General features: G+C 33.8%; 1 protein-coding gene across 7 annotated transcripts in view; it reads right to left on the bottom strand.

The window, feature by feature from the left end:
- Positions 1-14,185, bottom strand: part of ANKRD12 (ankyrin repeat domain 12) — a 112,223-nt gene that overhangs the window by 57,712 nt on the left and 40,326 nt on the right. For 6 of the 7 annotated variants that reach the window (XM_082353453.1, XM_082353457.1, XM_082353459.1 and 3 more), the window contains 2 exons: positions 6,695-6,763; positions 2,348-2,494 (listed from right to left, as the gene is read on the bottom strand). In XM_082353453.1, the coding sequence (XP_082209579.1) occupies positions 2,348-2,494; positions 6,695-6,763 (216 nt within the window). The remainder of the gene's footprint in view (positions 1-2,347; positions 2,495-6,694; positions 6,764-14,185) is intronic. The other variant, XM_082353456.1, reaches the window with a different exon arrangement.

Genomic DNA, 14,185 nt, shown 5'->3' with positions numbered 1-14,185 from the left:
AAATAAGTCTTCCCATCTTTTTTTTTTTAATTTTATTTATTTATTTATTTATTTATGGCTGTGTTGGGTCTTCGTTTCTGTGCGAGGGCTTTCTCTAGTTGCGGCAAGCGGGGGCCACTCTTCATCGCGGTGCGTGGGCCTCTCACTATCGTGGCCTCTCTTGTTATGGAGCACGGGCTCCAGACGCGCAGGCTCAGTAGTTGTGGCTCACGGGCCCAGTTGCTCCGCGGCATGTGGGATCTTCCCAGACAAGTGCTTGAACCCGTGTCCCCTGCATTGGCAGGCGGATTCTCAACCACTGTGCCACCAGGGAAGCCCCCCACCTAACTATTAAGTCCGACTCAAAGTCAACATTTTACAGAAACATTTAAAGTTTAACACCGTAAACAACTTTAATTTGGCCACACTCTTTCCCCAGTTGTGGGTGGAAAGGCAGAAGAATAACCAAAACAACATGCCCTACTTAAAAAAGCAGAAAGCCCTAACATGTTTTTATTAGTGAGAGATATAGATACACTCATGTTTAATGGAAACTATGATATATAGAAACTCTAAGAATTTTACCAAGTTGTCCCATTTTTAAAAAAAAGAGCTAACACTGGGAAAGTACACTAGAAAAACTGTGTCCTTTTCAATGCATTTCAACAGGCTGTTACGTTACCCAAAGTCTTACATAAAAAGACGCCTTGAAGTCAGAGCCGAAACAAAAAATTTTTTTTCTCTAGAGAAAAGTGATTTACTTTCTTCTTGTATTGGTCAATGAGAACTATACAACTTAAAATTTTTGTGTTGTGAACTACCAGAATGCATAGCTAAATTCAATGCTCAGTAGTAATAACTATCTCAGTCCAGATGTCTGGGTTTTATCTACTTTTTAAACCCCTTTTAATAAGTTAGCAAGTTGGTTTGTTCCTTCTTCGTTTTCATCCTGCTGGTGAGCCATCTTTAATCATTTTTGGAGGGCAAACTACCCGAATAAACACACACACACAAGTAGCACAACACCTTAACTGGAAGTGTGAAATGAAATATGAAATAAATTTACATAGTATACTGCAGATATTCCTCCTTTTAAAATAAATTTTAGCAGATCTTTAGTCACTAAAACATGAATTACACTCTTGCTTCTAAAAGTATGTGATAAGATTACCAGCTTACAGCAGTGTGCTAATGAACTGAAAAGTAAACTATAAACCCAGAAGCAGCTTTACAGAAACTAGGGTAAAAATTTCTGCAGTAAGGTAAAAGCACACACAGTTCTGCAACAGATTTCTCATGCTGACTGACCCAATTCTAAATTACAGTTGACCCCTGAACAACTCGGGTATTAGGGGCACCCACCCTCCTCACATTTGAGAATCCGTGTGCAACTTACAGTTGGCCCTCCATATCCACGGTTCTGCATGTGCAAATTAACCAACCACGGATTATGCAGTAGTACAATATTTACTATTGAAAAAAATCTGCATATATGTGGACCCACTCAGTTCAAACCTGTTGTTCAAGTGTCAACTGTACTCATTTTAGCTGACAAATATTCACTGAATGTCCACTAAGTGCAAAGATCCGTGCCCGTGTATAGCTTTTCATCTAGTGGATGATACAGACATAAACAATTGTCACACAAATAAATATAAAATTGCAAACTTATGTTATAAGAAACTGATTAAATCCAAGAAAGGATAAACATTTAAAGTAGTTAAAAATAATTGTCAAGGACTTCCCTGGTGGCGCAGTGGTTAAGAATCCGCCTGCCAATGCAGGGGACATGGGTTCAATCCCTGGTCGGGGAAGATCCCACATGCCGCGGAGCAACTAAGCCCATGTGCCACAACTACTGAGCCTGCACTCTAGAGCCTGTGAGCCACAACTACTGAAGCCTGTGTGCCTAGAGCCCGTGCTCTGCAACAAGATAAGCCACCGCAATGAGAAGGCCGCACATCACAACAAAGAGTAGCCCCTGCTCACCGCAACTAGAGAAAGCCCGCACACAGCAACGAAGACCCAATGCAGCCAAAAATAAATAAATAAGTAAATAAAATAAAAATAAAAATAAATCCAAAAACAGTCATTATAAAAAAAAGTTGTCAGAGGGTGTGAGGGAGGGGGATGCAAGGGGGAGGAGATGTGGGAACATATGTATATGTATGACTGATTCACTTTGTTATAAAGCAGAAACTAACACACCATTGTAAAGCAATTATACTTCAATAAAGATGTTTAAAAAAAAAGAAAGAAATAAAACAATAAATACAGTTTGGCACTTTAAAAAAAAAAATTGTCAAGACAAAGCTACAGTGTGAGGAAAACTATGAACACACAAGAACTCGATGATGGTAAGTGTCACCTGGACTGTTGTCTCTTGCTGTCATCTGCATAAGAAGTGCCATCTGCTTTCGCTCTGAGAGTGGATAACCAAAAAGAATGCTAACTGGAGTGGACTTCTTATTTCCAGCTTCCTTTTTTGTTTTCTTCTTTTCTGGACCTTCTTTCTCTGGAATTATTAATAAATATATAAGAATCTGAAACAAATGTAAGCACTCAAAAGTAAAACATACGGAGACTTCTTAAAAATAGATGATACATGTTTATGAGAAACAAGGGTAACAGAGGAACTTGCAATAGGCAGACAAAAGGCACTAGGCTTTTATTATATAAGCAATTTTCTTCCTGAATGCTTTGAAAAAAATAGTCTTGTGTAATTTTCAGAAAATTAATAACATTCGGAAATTTAGTACTAGTAAAATTTTTAATGATTTGTTCTATTAAATAACACTTCAAACAATCCTTAGTTTTACATCTTTGAAATGCCTCTTTCATTCATTATAATTTTATTCTATTATTGGTAAGTTTATATAGCAACGTTCCTTCATATTACCTCCCTAATTCCACTAATAATCTGTACAATCTTCTAAGGAGGTGTTTAAAACAAAGCATATCACACGGAGTAATTACTGAAAAAAAAACGCCAAATCACTTTATTTCAGTCATAGGACAGCTGAACATGGAACAGTATTAATCAAAGCTAAAACTGAGCAAATTAAAGATTCTATATGTGTGTGATAAGGGGCCGGGGATGGTTAATAGAGATCCTGAAAAGATCCAAAAATGTCTTAAGATTTTTCAAAGAGATTTGATCCATCATAAAGTCAGCTCTCAGACTTAGCTATTTGGCAAATCTCTGGCAATGGAGCCAGCATTCCCCATTAAGTGACAGAAAATTCAGATGGAACTGGATTCCATGGGTCAAAGAAATACAGGTGTCTGTTCCTTCCTTCCTTTAGGACTTTTCTGGGAATTAATTCAAGTGGCCCTGTGAGATGAGCTGCCTATTAACTGTTTAGGCATGTATTTCTTGGGAAACCCTGTACCAATATCTGGGATTTACTGATCCAGGTTTGTGGTATAAAGAGGGGCTACAAAACTAAATAAATTAGTAAAAATTTTAAATAAACGTGAAACAGCAAAAATGAGTGGAAGAAGAGAAGGCTTAGTAGTCAATATTGTGGTTTTTCTCAGGCAGATGTGGCCAGCAGCTAGACTACTCCAGGAGATAAGCATTTATTGATCTGGTAAAATTTTCAAGAAACTAATAAAATTTGATATTATTTAAATATTACTGTACTATAATTTAAGACATAAAAACTTGCAGTGTACCACTTAGTTAATTAGGATAAACTGGCATCCTAATGACCTAGAAAAATTAGAGGTCCTAATGTTTAAACTCTGCTGCCCACAAATCACTCAAAATTCAATAGCTCCTAAAATGTCCATTTTGTTGATATTCGCAAAATTTTACATAACAGAAACAAAAAATTTCAAGATTTTTGAAGTCAGCCTTTATTAATAGTTCTAATATATTATTTTCTTATTTCTCATTTCATTATCATTAATGATCCAATTAGTATAAAGCCAGTTTCAGCAGTGTTTCACCCAACGTACTAAATGTATTATAAAGCCCTAAATAGGTCTTTTGGAGAAGCCTGTTTTTTTCTGAAACATATACTTTCTCCTAATAACATTCTGTATGCTTTGGTTCTCAGATTTAATGAGAAACCACAATTGTTATTTTAATAGTTTTCCATCTGAGTAACAAATCTTTAAATATAATGAATGTACTTCTCGTCCAAAATTAAAATATTTAACAGTGTGAAAATTTTAAAGAAAGTAGAAAAGTTGTTTTAAGGAAAAAAAGTAGAGTTTAGTAATCAGAAGAAGCAAAATTAAAAATACACAGTATCTATCCTTAAAATACTTCCTAAAATTTTGGGAAAATTTTGTCTTTTATTTTCTCATTTGCAAAACTATTGATTTTTGATATCAACTGCATTTTAATACAATCTTTTAAGAAGAATATGCTCTAGGACTTCCCTGGCGGTCCAGTGGTTAAGACTCTGCACTTCCACTGCAGGGGGTGCAGGTTGGACACCTGGTCAGAGAACTAAGATCCTGCATGCTGCACAGGCGCAGCCAAAAAATTAAAAGAAAAAAAAAAGTAAATTCAGTGAGATTTAGATTAAGATTAAAAGCAAAAATCAGTTGTGTTCCTCTATACCTGTAATGACCTCCTAAAAAAAAGAATATGCTCTAAAGTGATATACACTCAGTTTACAGAAGAAAGTGAGACACTTACGAATTCATTATTAAAATTCCATGCTGCCAAATGAGCAAACATATAATTATTACATTTTGGAAAAGAACAAATTGGATATACTCCAAATATTCAAGCAAAAATTCAAATTAGATACTAGCATTCAATATGAACTCTATTTTTTCTGAGTTACCTTAGCCATTTGTCTGAGTTCATGCTTTACATGAGACAGGAAAAGAAGGTAACTGAACAGGAGCTGGTGCAAGATAGCTAAGTTACAGATAACTATATACCATTCTTCAAAATCATAAATCTTAGATTAGTATGTCCCAAAGTGTGAGTTGAAAGCATTCAAATCTGACTATCTGGGATCTATCCTGTGAAGAACTTGTTTCCTCTGACCTGTCATAAGTAAGAAATGATCATATACGGTAATATTAGAAAAAGTCAGGTACTTTTTCAAATTTCAGTATCTGAAATACGTACTTATTTGTTTGAATGACAGATCAGAATTTTAAAATTTAAACACAGGAATACTGACACATATACTCAATCTATACTAATAGATTTGAAATTCCACTCAGCCACCTTAAGAGATTTTTAAAGAAAAATCCAGGTGATTCATTTAAGACTAAAGAAAAACAGATATGGACTTTTCAACAATCCAATATTCTTTATTTCAAGGTTCAGAGGATCTTTAGAATTATAGAAATATCTCGGTCTTATAATCATGAAAATCAGTGCTTTCTTTCCAGGTCTTGTCAGAATAAACAGAAAGCTCAACATTGTCACATCCCAATTAAGTATATTAAGGAGAAGAGACAAAATTGTTTTTCTTGGGGAACTAGCTCATAAGCCTATTAGTGTCTCAAAAACTAAATACAACATTTTCCCACAAAGCAGTCACTGTATAAGGCATGAAAGAATGGGAGCTACGATTCAAATACAGATGAACGTATTTAAATCAATCACATTTAGAATGTATATATACTTCAATTCTGAGGAAAAGCATTGCCAATTACTCTCTGGTTGTGAAGTATCTACACAATCTTTGACAGGTGGGTGCTTATATCTTCTGATTTCCAGCACTGATCCTCAGACCATGGATGGCTTCATCACATACAGCTCTTTTAGGTGCACCCTGGTACTTAGGAGCCCGATTTTAGAAAAGTACACCTAACTCCACAGAAAGTGTAAGTCTGTTCAATTTAAGGCAGATTGTAAACTTGCCTCCCACCCCCAAATTTTGATAACTAAGTATTACTGACTCATCAGCTCAATTAACAGCTTTCAGCATAATTTTAAGAATAAGTATTTGGTTCTATACCAACCCCACAAATTTTTTAAATGAATACAAGGTATATCAGAAACAGAAATTTTATTTCAGCTTTTAGAGTTAAATGTCATATGCTAAAAACTGGACATTCAGGGACTGAACAATATTTTACATTTAAAAAGTTCAGACATAAGAATGTAAGCTCATTAAAAACTAAAAAAAAGATAATCAAAACACTTAACTAATTTAGTTTTCACATACTAGGGGATACATTTACTCTTTAATGGCATTTCTCCAGGAAACCTGGTGTTTTAATCTACTTTTAAATTCAACAGGGGCAGCAAAGTCAATACACTAAAGAGGTCAACTGAAAATTTTTAGATGTGTTTTTAAAAAACCACTGCATGTTTGAAGAGTAAGATGACACTGTCTATCAAAATCACTACACATGGTATACCGTGTGACGGGCATACACCTAAGACACTAAGGACCCCGGGCACCTTCCCACAGGCGTTGCTGCACAGCACAACTCCAAGGCGGTGACTTTCACACTTTTCTACATGAATGGTGCCCCCAGGTTGCGCTGCACACCTGAGTGGCTGTGTGCAGGAGTCCTGCTTGTAACGTTCACACAGAGCATGTCTTGGACATGATGCACTGGAGATCTCAAATGAAGACTGGAAAATCTTGTGTCACTCATATAGTTCACTTATTCAACCACAGGTATCTATATACTGGTTTGAAAATAAGTTACTTATAGTACAATAATTAATTATAAATGTGACAGAAACCACTGGCTAAACAGGAGCCCCTGATAATCTAATTACCTGAGTATGTCCTGTAAGAAGACATAAGTCTCTCCCCCCAATTTTCACTTGTATGTCCTGGATCTGAATCTACAGAATAAGAAGAGACAGGAGAAAAGAAAAAAGCATACGAAGGGAAATGTAGAATTCAACAAACCAACATTTTTCAAAAGACCACAATGATGTATCATTGTTTTTCCAAAAGATAATTTTTAAGGTAAAGCCAAAAGTACATTTCAAACACAGATTTGGCCAATACTTAAGATTTCAGTTTCTTTGATCTTATAGTTGAAAAAGTCAATCACGTAGTTTGCAATAATAGTTATTACTGAGGCTGCTTATTAAAACATATCATCTCTTTTGAGGATATATTTTTTTCAATCTCTGAATAATGATAAAAGAGGCAGTACTCTATCACGTTTTTCTGTTTAGAATTTGTCTTTAGAAAACTTGAATAATGGACTTGCATCATTCTTTTTGTTCTATGAGTGCCAAAACTATTCAGAAGACAATAGAACATTTTGGACTACAGTATCATTCTAGACCACGGACCTTTCTATAATTTATAAACATTTCAAATAATATGAATTATTACTGACCACTACAAAAGACGTCTTAGAAAGAAAGTAGCCTAAATCAAAACAAAGTTTATCAGCAAAGAATATGAAATGCTGCCTAACAACTCAATAAATTAGAGAACTGACTTCTGGCAGTATGGCCAGAGCAAATAATTTTACTTACAAACAATATGCTGTTTTAACTCAACATAATATTATTCTGATCTTCACATTCTCAATTTATTGGCTTATGGTCTTCTTTCCAGGATGATCATTATAGACATTATTCATGAGTTGTTAGGTGTAAGGAAACAAAAGTGTTGGAAAAAACACCAATTTAGAGAACAAGTAACTCCTAAACATAGTATTTGAAAAATTTAAAGATAAGCCTAAAAGTTTAGTGATGAGAAGGCTTACTCAATCAAAGGGGAAATCATTAATAAAATAATATTTAGACCAATTTTAGAGCAAGTGGGTAAATGGACTGAATTACAAGCCTTTCAATAAACACTTATATTTCAAAATTTAACCCATTAAGTTAGCAACTAGAAGAATTCTATGAAGAATATTTGTCATTTCAGTTAAAGATAAGCAAAAATTTTAAAAGGCCTCCATAGGTTGCAAAGAAAAAGGGGCAACTAATAAGTTGCACCAACAAATTGAATTAAATGGATTATTGAAAGCAGATCATATTACTGTGACAGATGAAAGAATAGTGGATAAAATAAACTTTCAATTATATTCATTAATATAAGGAAGTAGTTTCTCCAAACCTTTCTTTGGAAGTAATTAATCCATCCAGACTCCACATACCCTTTTGGCTTTTACTCAAATAAGTATGCTTATATTTGGGGCGTTTGCATGTGTATTCTTATAAAGATTTAATTAAGGAGCTAGAAAATTAAAAGCTCCCATATTCTGTCCTTTTACTCAACTACTTCTTCTTTCAGTGCTATACTGAGACTAGACCATAATGAGACTATTGTTATCTATGAGGTTTTTGTAAAACACTGAGTGCTAAGCAGAGCAATTCTCTCTCCCTGATATGTTCTTTGCAGCAAGGCAAGACAAGCGATACCTATATTTTAAAAGCCATCTTTTTTGTTTTCAATTGAAGTATAGTTGATTTACAATACTGTGTTGGTTTCAGGTGTACAGCAAAGTGATTCATTATATATACATGTATTTTTCAGATTATTTTCCATTATAGGTTACTGCAAGATATTGAATATAGTTCCCTGTACTATAAAGTAAATCCTTGTTGTACAAGCCATCTTTTTAAGTTAATATTCTGTTCTGGATTGCAAGAGAATAAGAAAAATATCAAGAATGATTTTAAGAGTGTGCACTACATTTGAAAATTTTTATAATAAAATATCAGGGAAAGGGACGGAGTAAATCTATAATAAATAATCACCACGAAGAGCACCAAAAGAGGACTATCCTTATTAAGCAAAGCACTAATTTTATCTGCTACTTTAACACAGTTACCAGAAAAATTACATGTGTTTTCTTTTTTTAAAAAAGTTTTCCTCTCCAAATTTGCTTGTGTCATTATATAGGGTAAATCCTTTAATGGCATCCAAAGCCTCAGGAAAGTAGGCCTTCTATGGCTGGCTGGCAGAGATTTAGTTCAAAACATTCGAACAGACTCTACAACTGCGACCATGGACTTTGGGAACAGATCATATTGTGTCTCTTTACATTTTCTCCTACCACATTTATTTACGTATTACTTACATATGCCACAAGAAAAAAATCAGTAAGGAAATAAATAATGCCTATTAAGAAGAAACAAATATTTTTTAAAAAGTAAAGAATGTTGTATTTTTTTTACTTATCTAAACATGCAAACTAAAATGAAGTACTACTGGTTTATCCCTATAGATACTTAGAGCTATCAAACCTAAAGAAAAACAAGTGCCATGATGTTATTTGAGATTAAAGAACATAAATATACTGCTGGAGCCTTTATAACTATGTATAACTATTTTGAAGGAACGTTATAGAAATGTTTTACCCTTTTAACCCTGTAAACCTACTCCTGGGAATGAATAAGAAAGAAAAAAATTCAGGGTACAATAAAAATACAATCTGCAAAGACGCTCTATGGCATTACTCACAACAAACAAAATAATTGCAAATTTAGCTTGGAGGCTAAGAAGAGATTCACTCATGTGTAGCCTCAAGATAATTGCTCAGTACTTTCAAGTTAAGGGATTGTCATGGCATCCTTTGGATGCCAATAGACTAGGAAAGAAAATAAGTATGATTTTATGACGGATAGTGTAGGAAAAAAGTTCCCTTAGGTAGAAACATTAATAACTTAAAGATAACAGCAGTTATATTATTAATTACTATGTCAAAAATTTTATATACAGTAACAGTATTATAAGGTGCCTACTCAATATTCATTCTCCCCTTACTAGGAATACTCCAATTTTGATCAGGGTGACAATATGCCCAGCTCAAAAATATTCGACTTTTCAGACTCCCCAGCAACTAGGGGAGCCTAACCAATTGAGGTGCAGGCAAAAGTTTCTAGGGAGGTTGTTTCATGAGTAAAAAGGCAAAAGTCTCTCTGGGAGAAAGATACCTCTGTCTTTGGTCCTTCCTCTCATCTTTTCTGCCCAGGAAGGATGTATCCTGTGACTATAAGGCAAAATGCTTAAGGACAAAGGCTACGTATGAGCTAAGGGTAGCAGAGCATAAAGATGAAAAGAGCCCAGTCCCTGACGGTGTTACTGAACTGCTATACCAACTCTGGACTGCCTATGCCTGGTCTTACCACATTAGATGAAAAAAATCCCTATCTATTTAAGCCAGTATTAGTTTTCCGTTTTAATTAATGTATCGCAAGCTGATTTTACATGATATGTCACTTAGAGGTCACAATTTTCTGAAGTTGGTATTATATGCACTTTTATAGATGAGAAAATTGGGACTTACAAGGAACTCAACTAATTTGGCCAGGGCTAGTAGGTGGCTGAGCAAGGACTCAACAATGGTCTGTCAGACTCCAAAGCTTCTGATAATAAACACTATGCTATGATTTCCCTCTGTTATAACTACAATAACTTATCTGGTCAGGATTCTAGACTAGGAAAGATTAAAAGTAAAAGCTAAAAGTAGGTGATAAAGCAAGCTGATGCAGTAGCTGTAAGAAATAATTTGTCTTCTAGATAAGAAGTAGTTGCTTCCATAGGTTCAATGAGTCATTGTATAGATTGGCCTCAACATTTCATGGGACAAAATTTATAGGACTTATCTAATAGGATAGGACACTGTGGGATTGATACTGGAATGATATAAGTAGATATACTGGAGATTTGCTGAAATGAACAGTATTATGATACAGCTATAAGAACTCACTGGCATGACTTTGAATTATGCTGTAATTTTCCCCCAAATTTTATCTGAATTTCTTTTCTAGAAAGTGCTATCTTTTAAAAAATTAATACATATTAAATAATTGAGAATTTGGAAAGTTTAAGACACACTAGGGTATCTCAAAACGAAGACTAGGAATGACTCAGCCGGTTGATGGCATTACTGCTGATTTTGAGGACCACTGAATCTTCCTTGGACAATATGAATGTCTTAAAAAAAAATAATGACCGCGTTTTATAAAAATAATGTATGTTTGTTATTTTAAAAATTCAAGGCATATAAAGAATACAAAGAAGAAAGTAACAAATCATCCCAAATCCTGGAAACAAAATGTTAACATCTCATGAGCATCGTGCCAAGCATCCTTCTAAATGTATATAAAGACAGAGGAACTAGTAGAGAGAGAGAGAAATCAACTTATGTAAGAATAAGAAAATATCATACATATGTGCTATCTTTAAATAAAAATCTGTAAGATTAACTTTAGTTTAATCCAACATAAAAAGAAAAGAAACTAAAGGAATTGCTCTTCTCTATAAGAGATACCATATACTAAAATATAAACACACACATATATAAACATATAGGCAAAATTTTAAAGGAAAGATTAAAAGTTTTAAAGATTAAAAACAGATTATTTCAGTTTCAGACAATTTCAGTTAATCCCTTGCTATGAGAGATGATGAGTTGAGTAGCACTCTTAGCATTTTCTCCTTATTCCCCACTCCCTGTTCTTTTACTTTTCACCTAAGTCAGGGCTTATAATATTTACATTTTTGTTCAGGACCTTTAATAAACCCACTAGGTTTAGGCTTAGTTCTACAATGAAACAGTCTTTATATTTAAACAATCTTATCTTTCTGTATGTGTGTTAAGTATGTCCTGTGTGCATATGCATACAAATATAAAGAATATGACATAATGCAAACAGTACATATTATTTCATAACCTACTTTTTTACTTCGTATACTATGAACATCTTTCCATACAGTTTATTCTTCTACAATGTTATTTTTAAGGGTAAAAGATCATATTTCTTCATTGGATTTACCATAATTTAACAAATCCTATATTTCTTGACACTCTTTTCCTGTTTTTTCTATTATAAAGAAAGCTGAGAGAAATATACTTGAAGATAATTTTTACTCTCATCAATAATTATTTATACAGAATAAATGACGAAAGAATAAGTCAAATGTTAACAAACTTTTAGTTTTTAACATATGCTGTTATATCTACCTTCAACAAGGTAGTTCCATAATTTAGACAAACTAAAGCAAGTTCCTATTTCAAACCAGTGACCAGTTTGTATGATTTAAGCCAACGACAGTTTTGTCAATCATTGTAAACTCTATTTCTTTGAGTACTATTAATACATTCCATGTATTTCTTCACCAACTGTAATTCTGTTGTTCTGAACTACTTGCTTGTATCTTTTGTCCATTCTCCCATTTCTGTATTTTTCTCTTCACATTTAAGAGAACTTTAATTACTAATTATATTAAGATAAGGGTTGTCATATATGTTATAAATATTTCTCCCTTTTATAGTTTATTCTGTATAGTTTCAGCTAATGATTTAAAATTTTAAAAAGATCAATGTCAAATACGGGGTTTGGTGCTATAATTACCTTTCATATGGAAAATATCAGTTAATGGTACTCTGGACTCTTTTTTAAATTATGAAAATAAGACAGCTTAATTGTAAATAAGACATTTTGCCTTGGGCCTGGGGAAATTCTTCTTAATGCTTTGGATGTGTGTGTATGTGTGTGCGTGCAAAACTAAAGCCTTCATCTGTTATTTACTAAAATTTATAAATTCAGCCTACCCAAAATATAGAAATACATGTTTAAATCTATCAAAATCTCATTTAATGTTAGCCATGTAACCTTTTCAAAAAAAAATAAAATAAAATAAGAGTTTGTTCCATGAAACAGTCTTAGAGAGAGCTGCAATGTCCCACTAAATTCAAATAGTGGAAAGACTGTAGCAGGGGATAAGCATATAATCCAATCAATAAAATATGAATTAGACTATGTTTATTCAGTGCCTAAAGTTCATGTCTTCCTAAGTCTTTCTTTTATTTTGCACTAAATAAAAGACAAATAACCCACCGGATCTAATAACAAAGGTTCTCATGGGAAGTGTACTATTTTGAAACCTTATTTCTAAGTCCCTTCTTCAAACTACTAGTAGGATTATCACGGTCACTGGAAAACAAAACTTGGTTAATGTAAGTACTTTAAAAATAACTAGCAAAAGGGCTTCTAAGGGGAGAGTATGAGACAAGTTAAATCTTGTATATTTGAAGGCACAGAAGCACCTTCTTCTCAGCTAAGTGACCTAGTAATACCTTGAGAAAAATGCTTAAAAATAAGGAGGGTCAAACTTCAAAAAAAAAGAAAGAAAGAAAGAAAGATTCTGAACCTCTAGAAGAAGACAGTGTAACTTAAAATGAACAAAGCACATAATTTCTTAATCACTCAAAAAAGAGCAATTTTCAAAGTTTAAAAATGTCATAAGCGTTTAAGAAAAATTTTTAGTTCAAGCTAAGAGAAACAGCCAAATACACAAAAGGAAACCTACTTACTAACAGTGTATAGTAAAATTAAGTATTTTCTAAAGATTAGCATAAGGAGTTTCAAAAGTCTAGTCTTTTGAAAATAGTCTTTCAAAAAGTCTATTTTCACAGATTCTGGAGTCAAGATCATTCCCATACTGATGATTAAGATGGCTACAAAGATGAAAGTAGGATATGATCTCTGTACATAAATTTAGCATGTAACACTGATTATCTTTCTTTCTTTTTTTTTTTAAATAAATCTGTTTTTTTTTTTAAGTTATTCATTCATTCATTCATTCATCTATTTATTTATTTATGGCTGTGTTGGGTCTTCGTTTCTGTGCGAGGGCTTTCTCTAGCTGCGGCAAGTGGGGGCCACTCTTCATCGCGGTGCGCGGGCCTTTCATTATTGCAGCCTCTCTTATTGCGGAGCACAGGCTCCAGACGCACAGGCTCAGTAATCGTGGCTCACGGGCCTAGTTGCTCCGCGGCATGTGGGATCTTCCCAGACCAGGGCTCGAACCCGTGTCCCCTGCATTGGCAGGCAGATTCTCAACCACTGCGCCACCAGGGAAGCCCCAACACTGATTTTCTTTGAGTGAAACTAAAACATTCTTAAGAATAGTTCATTACCAATACTTCATTCAGGGGCTAAAACAATTATGATAAACATATAACGAACATTCAAGTTTATATTAGTTTCAAGAAACGATTAGTTCATGGCTAAAATACAACCTAGTAATTTATTAGATAGTGGTAATAAGGTTTTAATCTATTATGAATAACTGGGATTTACTGATGGCAAGTTATCATTCCTGATATAGCAAAAGTTTTGAGGAAAAAAGTACTATGAACTGGCCTTAGGAAGCCTCAATATTTTTCTTCCTTTTTTTGAAAGGGACATATTTCTGATTCATTTCTGAATCTAAAATGCCTAAACTTTTTTCTTTGGTGGGTTCAATAATTTGTTCACAAAAACTCAACAGCTTTTTCTCAAATC

Source organism: Balaenoptera borealis (genome assembly GCF_965194805.1).
Source record: "Balaenoptera borealis genome assembly, chromosome: 14".
NCBI lineage: Eukaryota > Metazoa > Chordata > Mammalia > Artiodactyla > Balaenopteridae > Balaenoptera > Balaenoptera borealis.
Note: the sequence above shows the minus strand (reverse complement) of the source record. Positions and strands in the feature narration are given on the sequence as shown.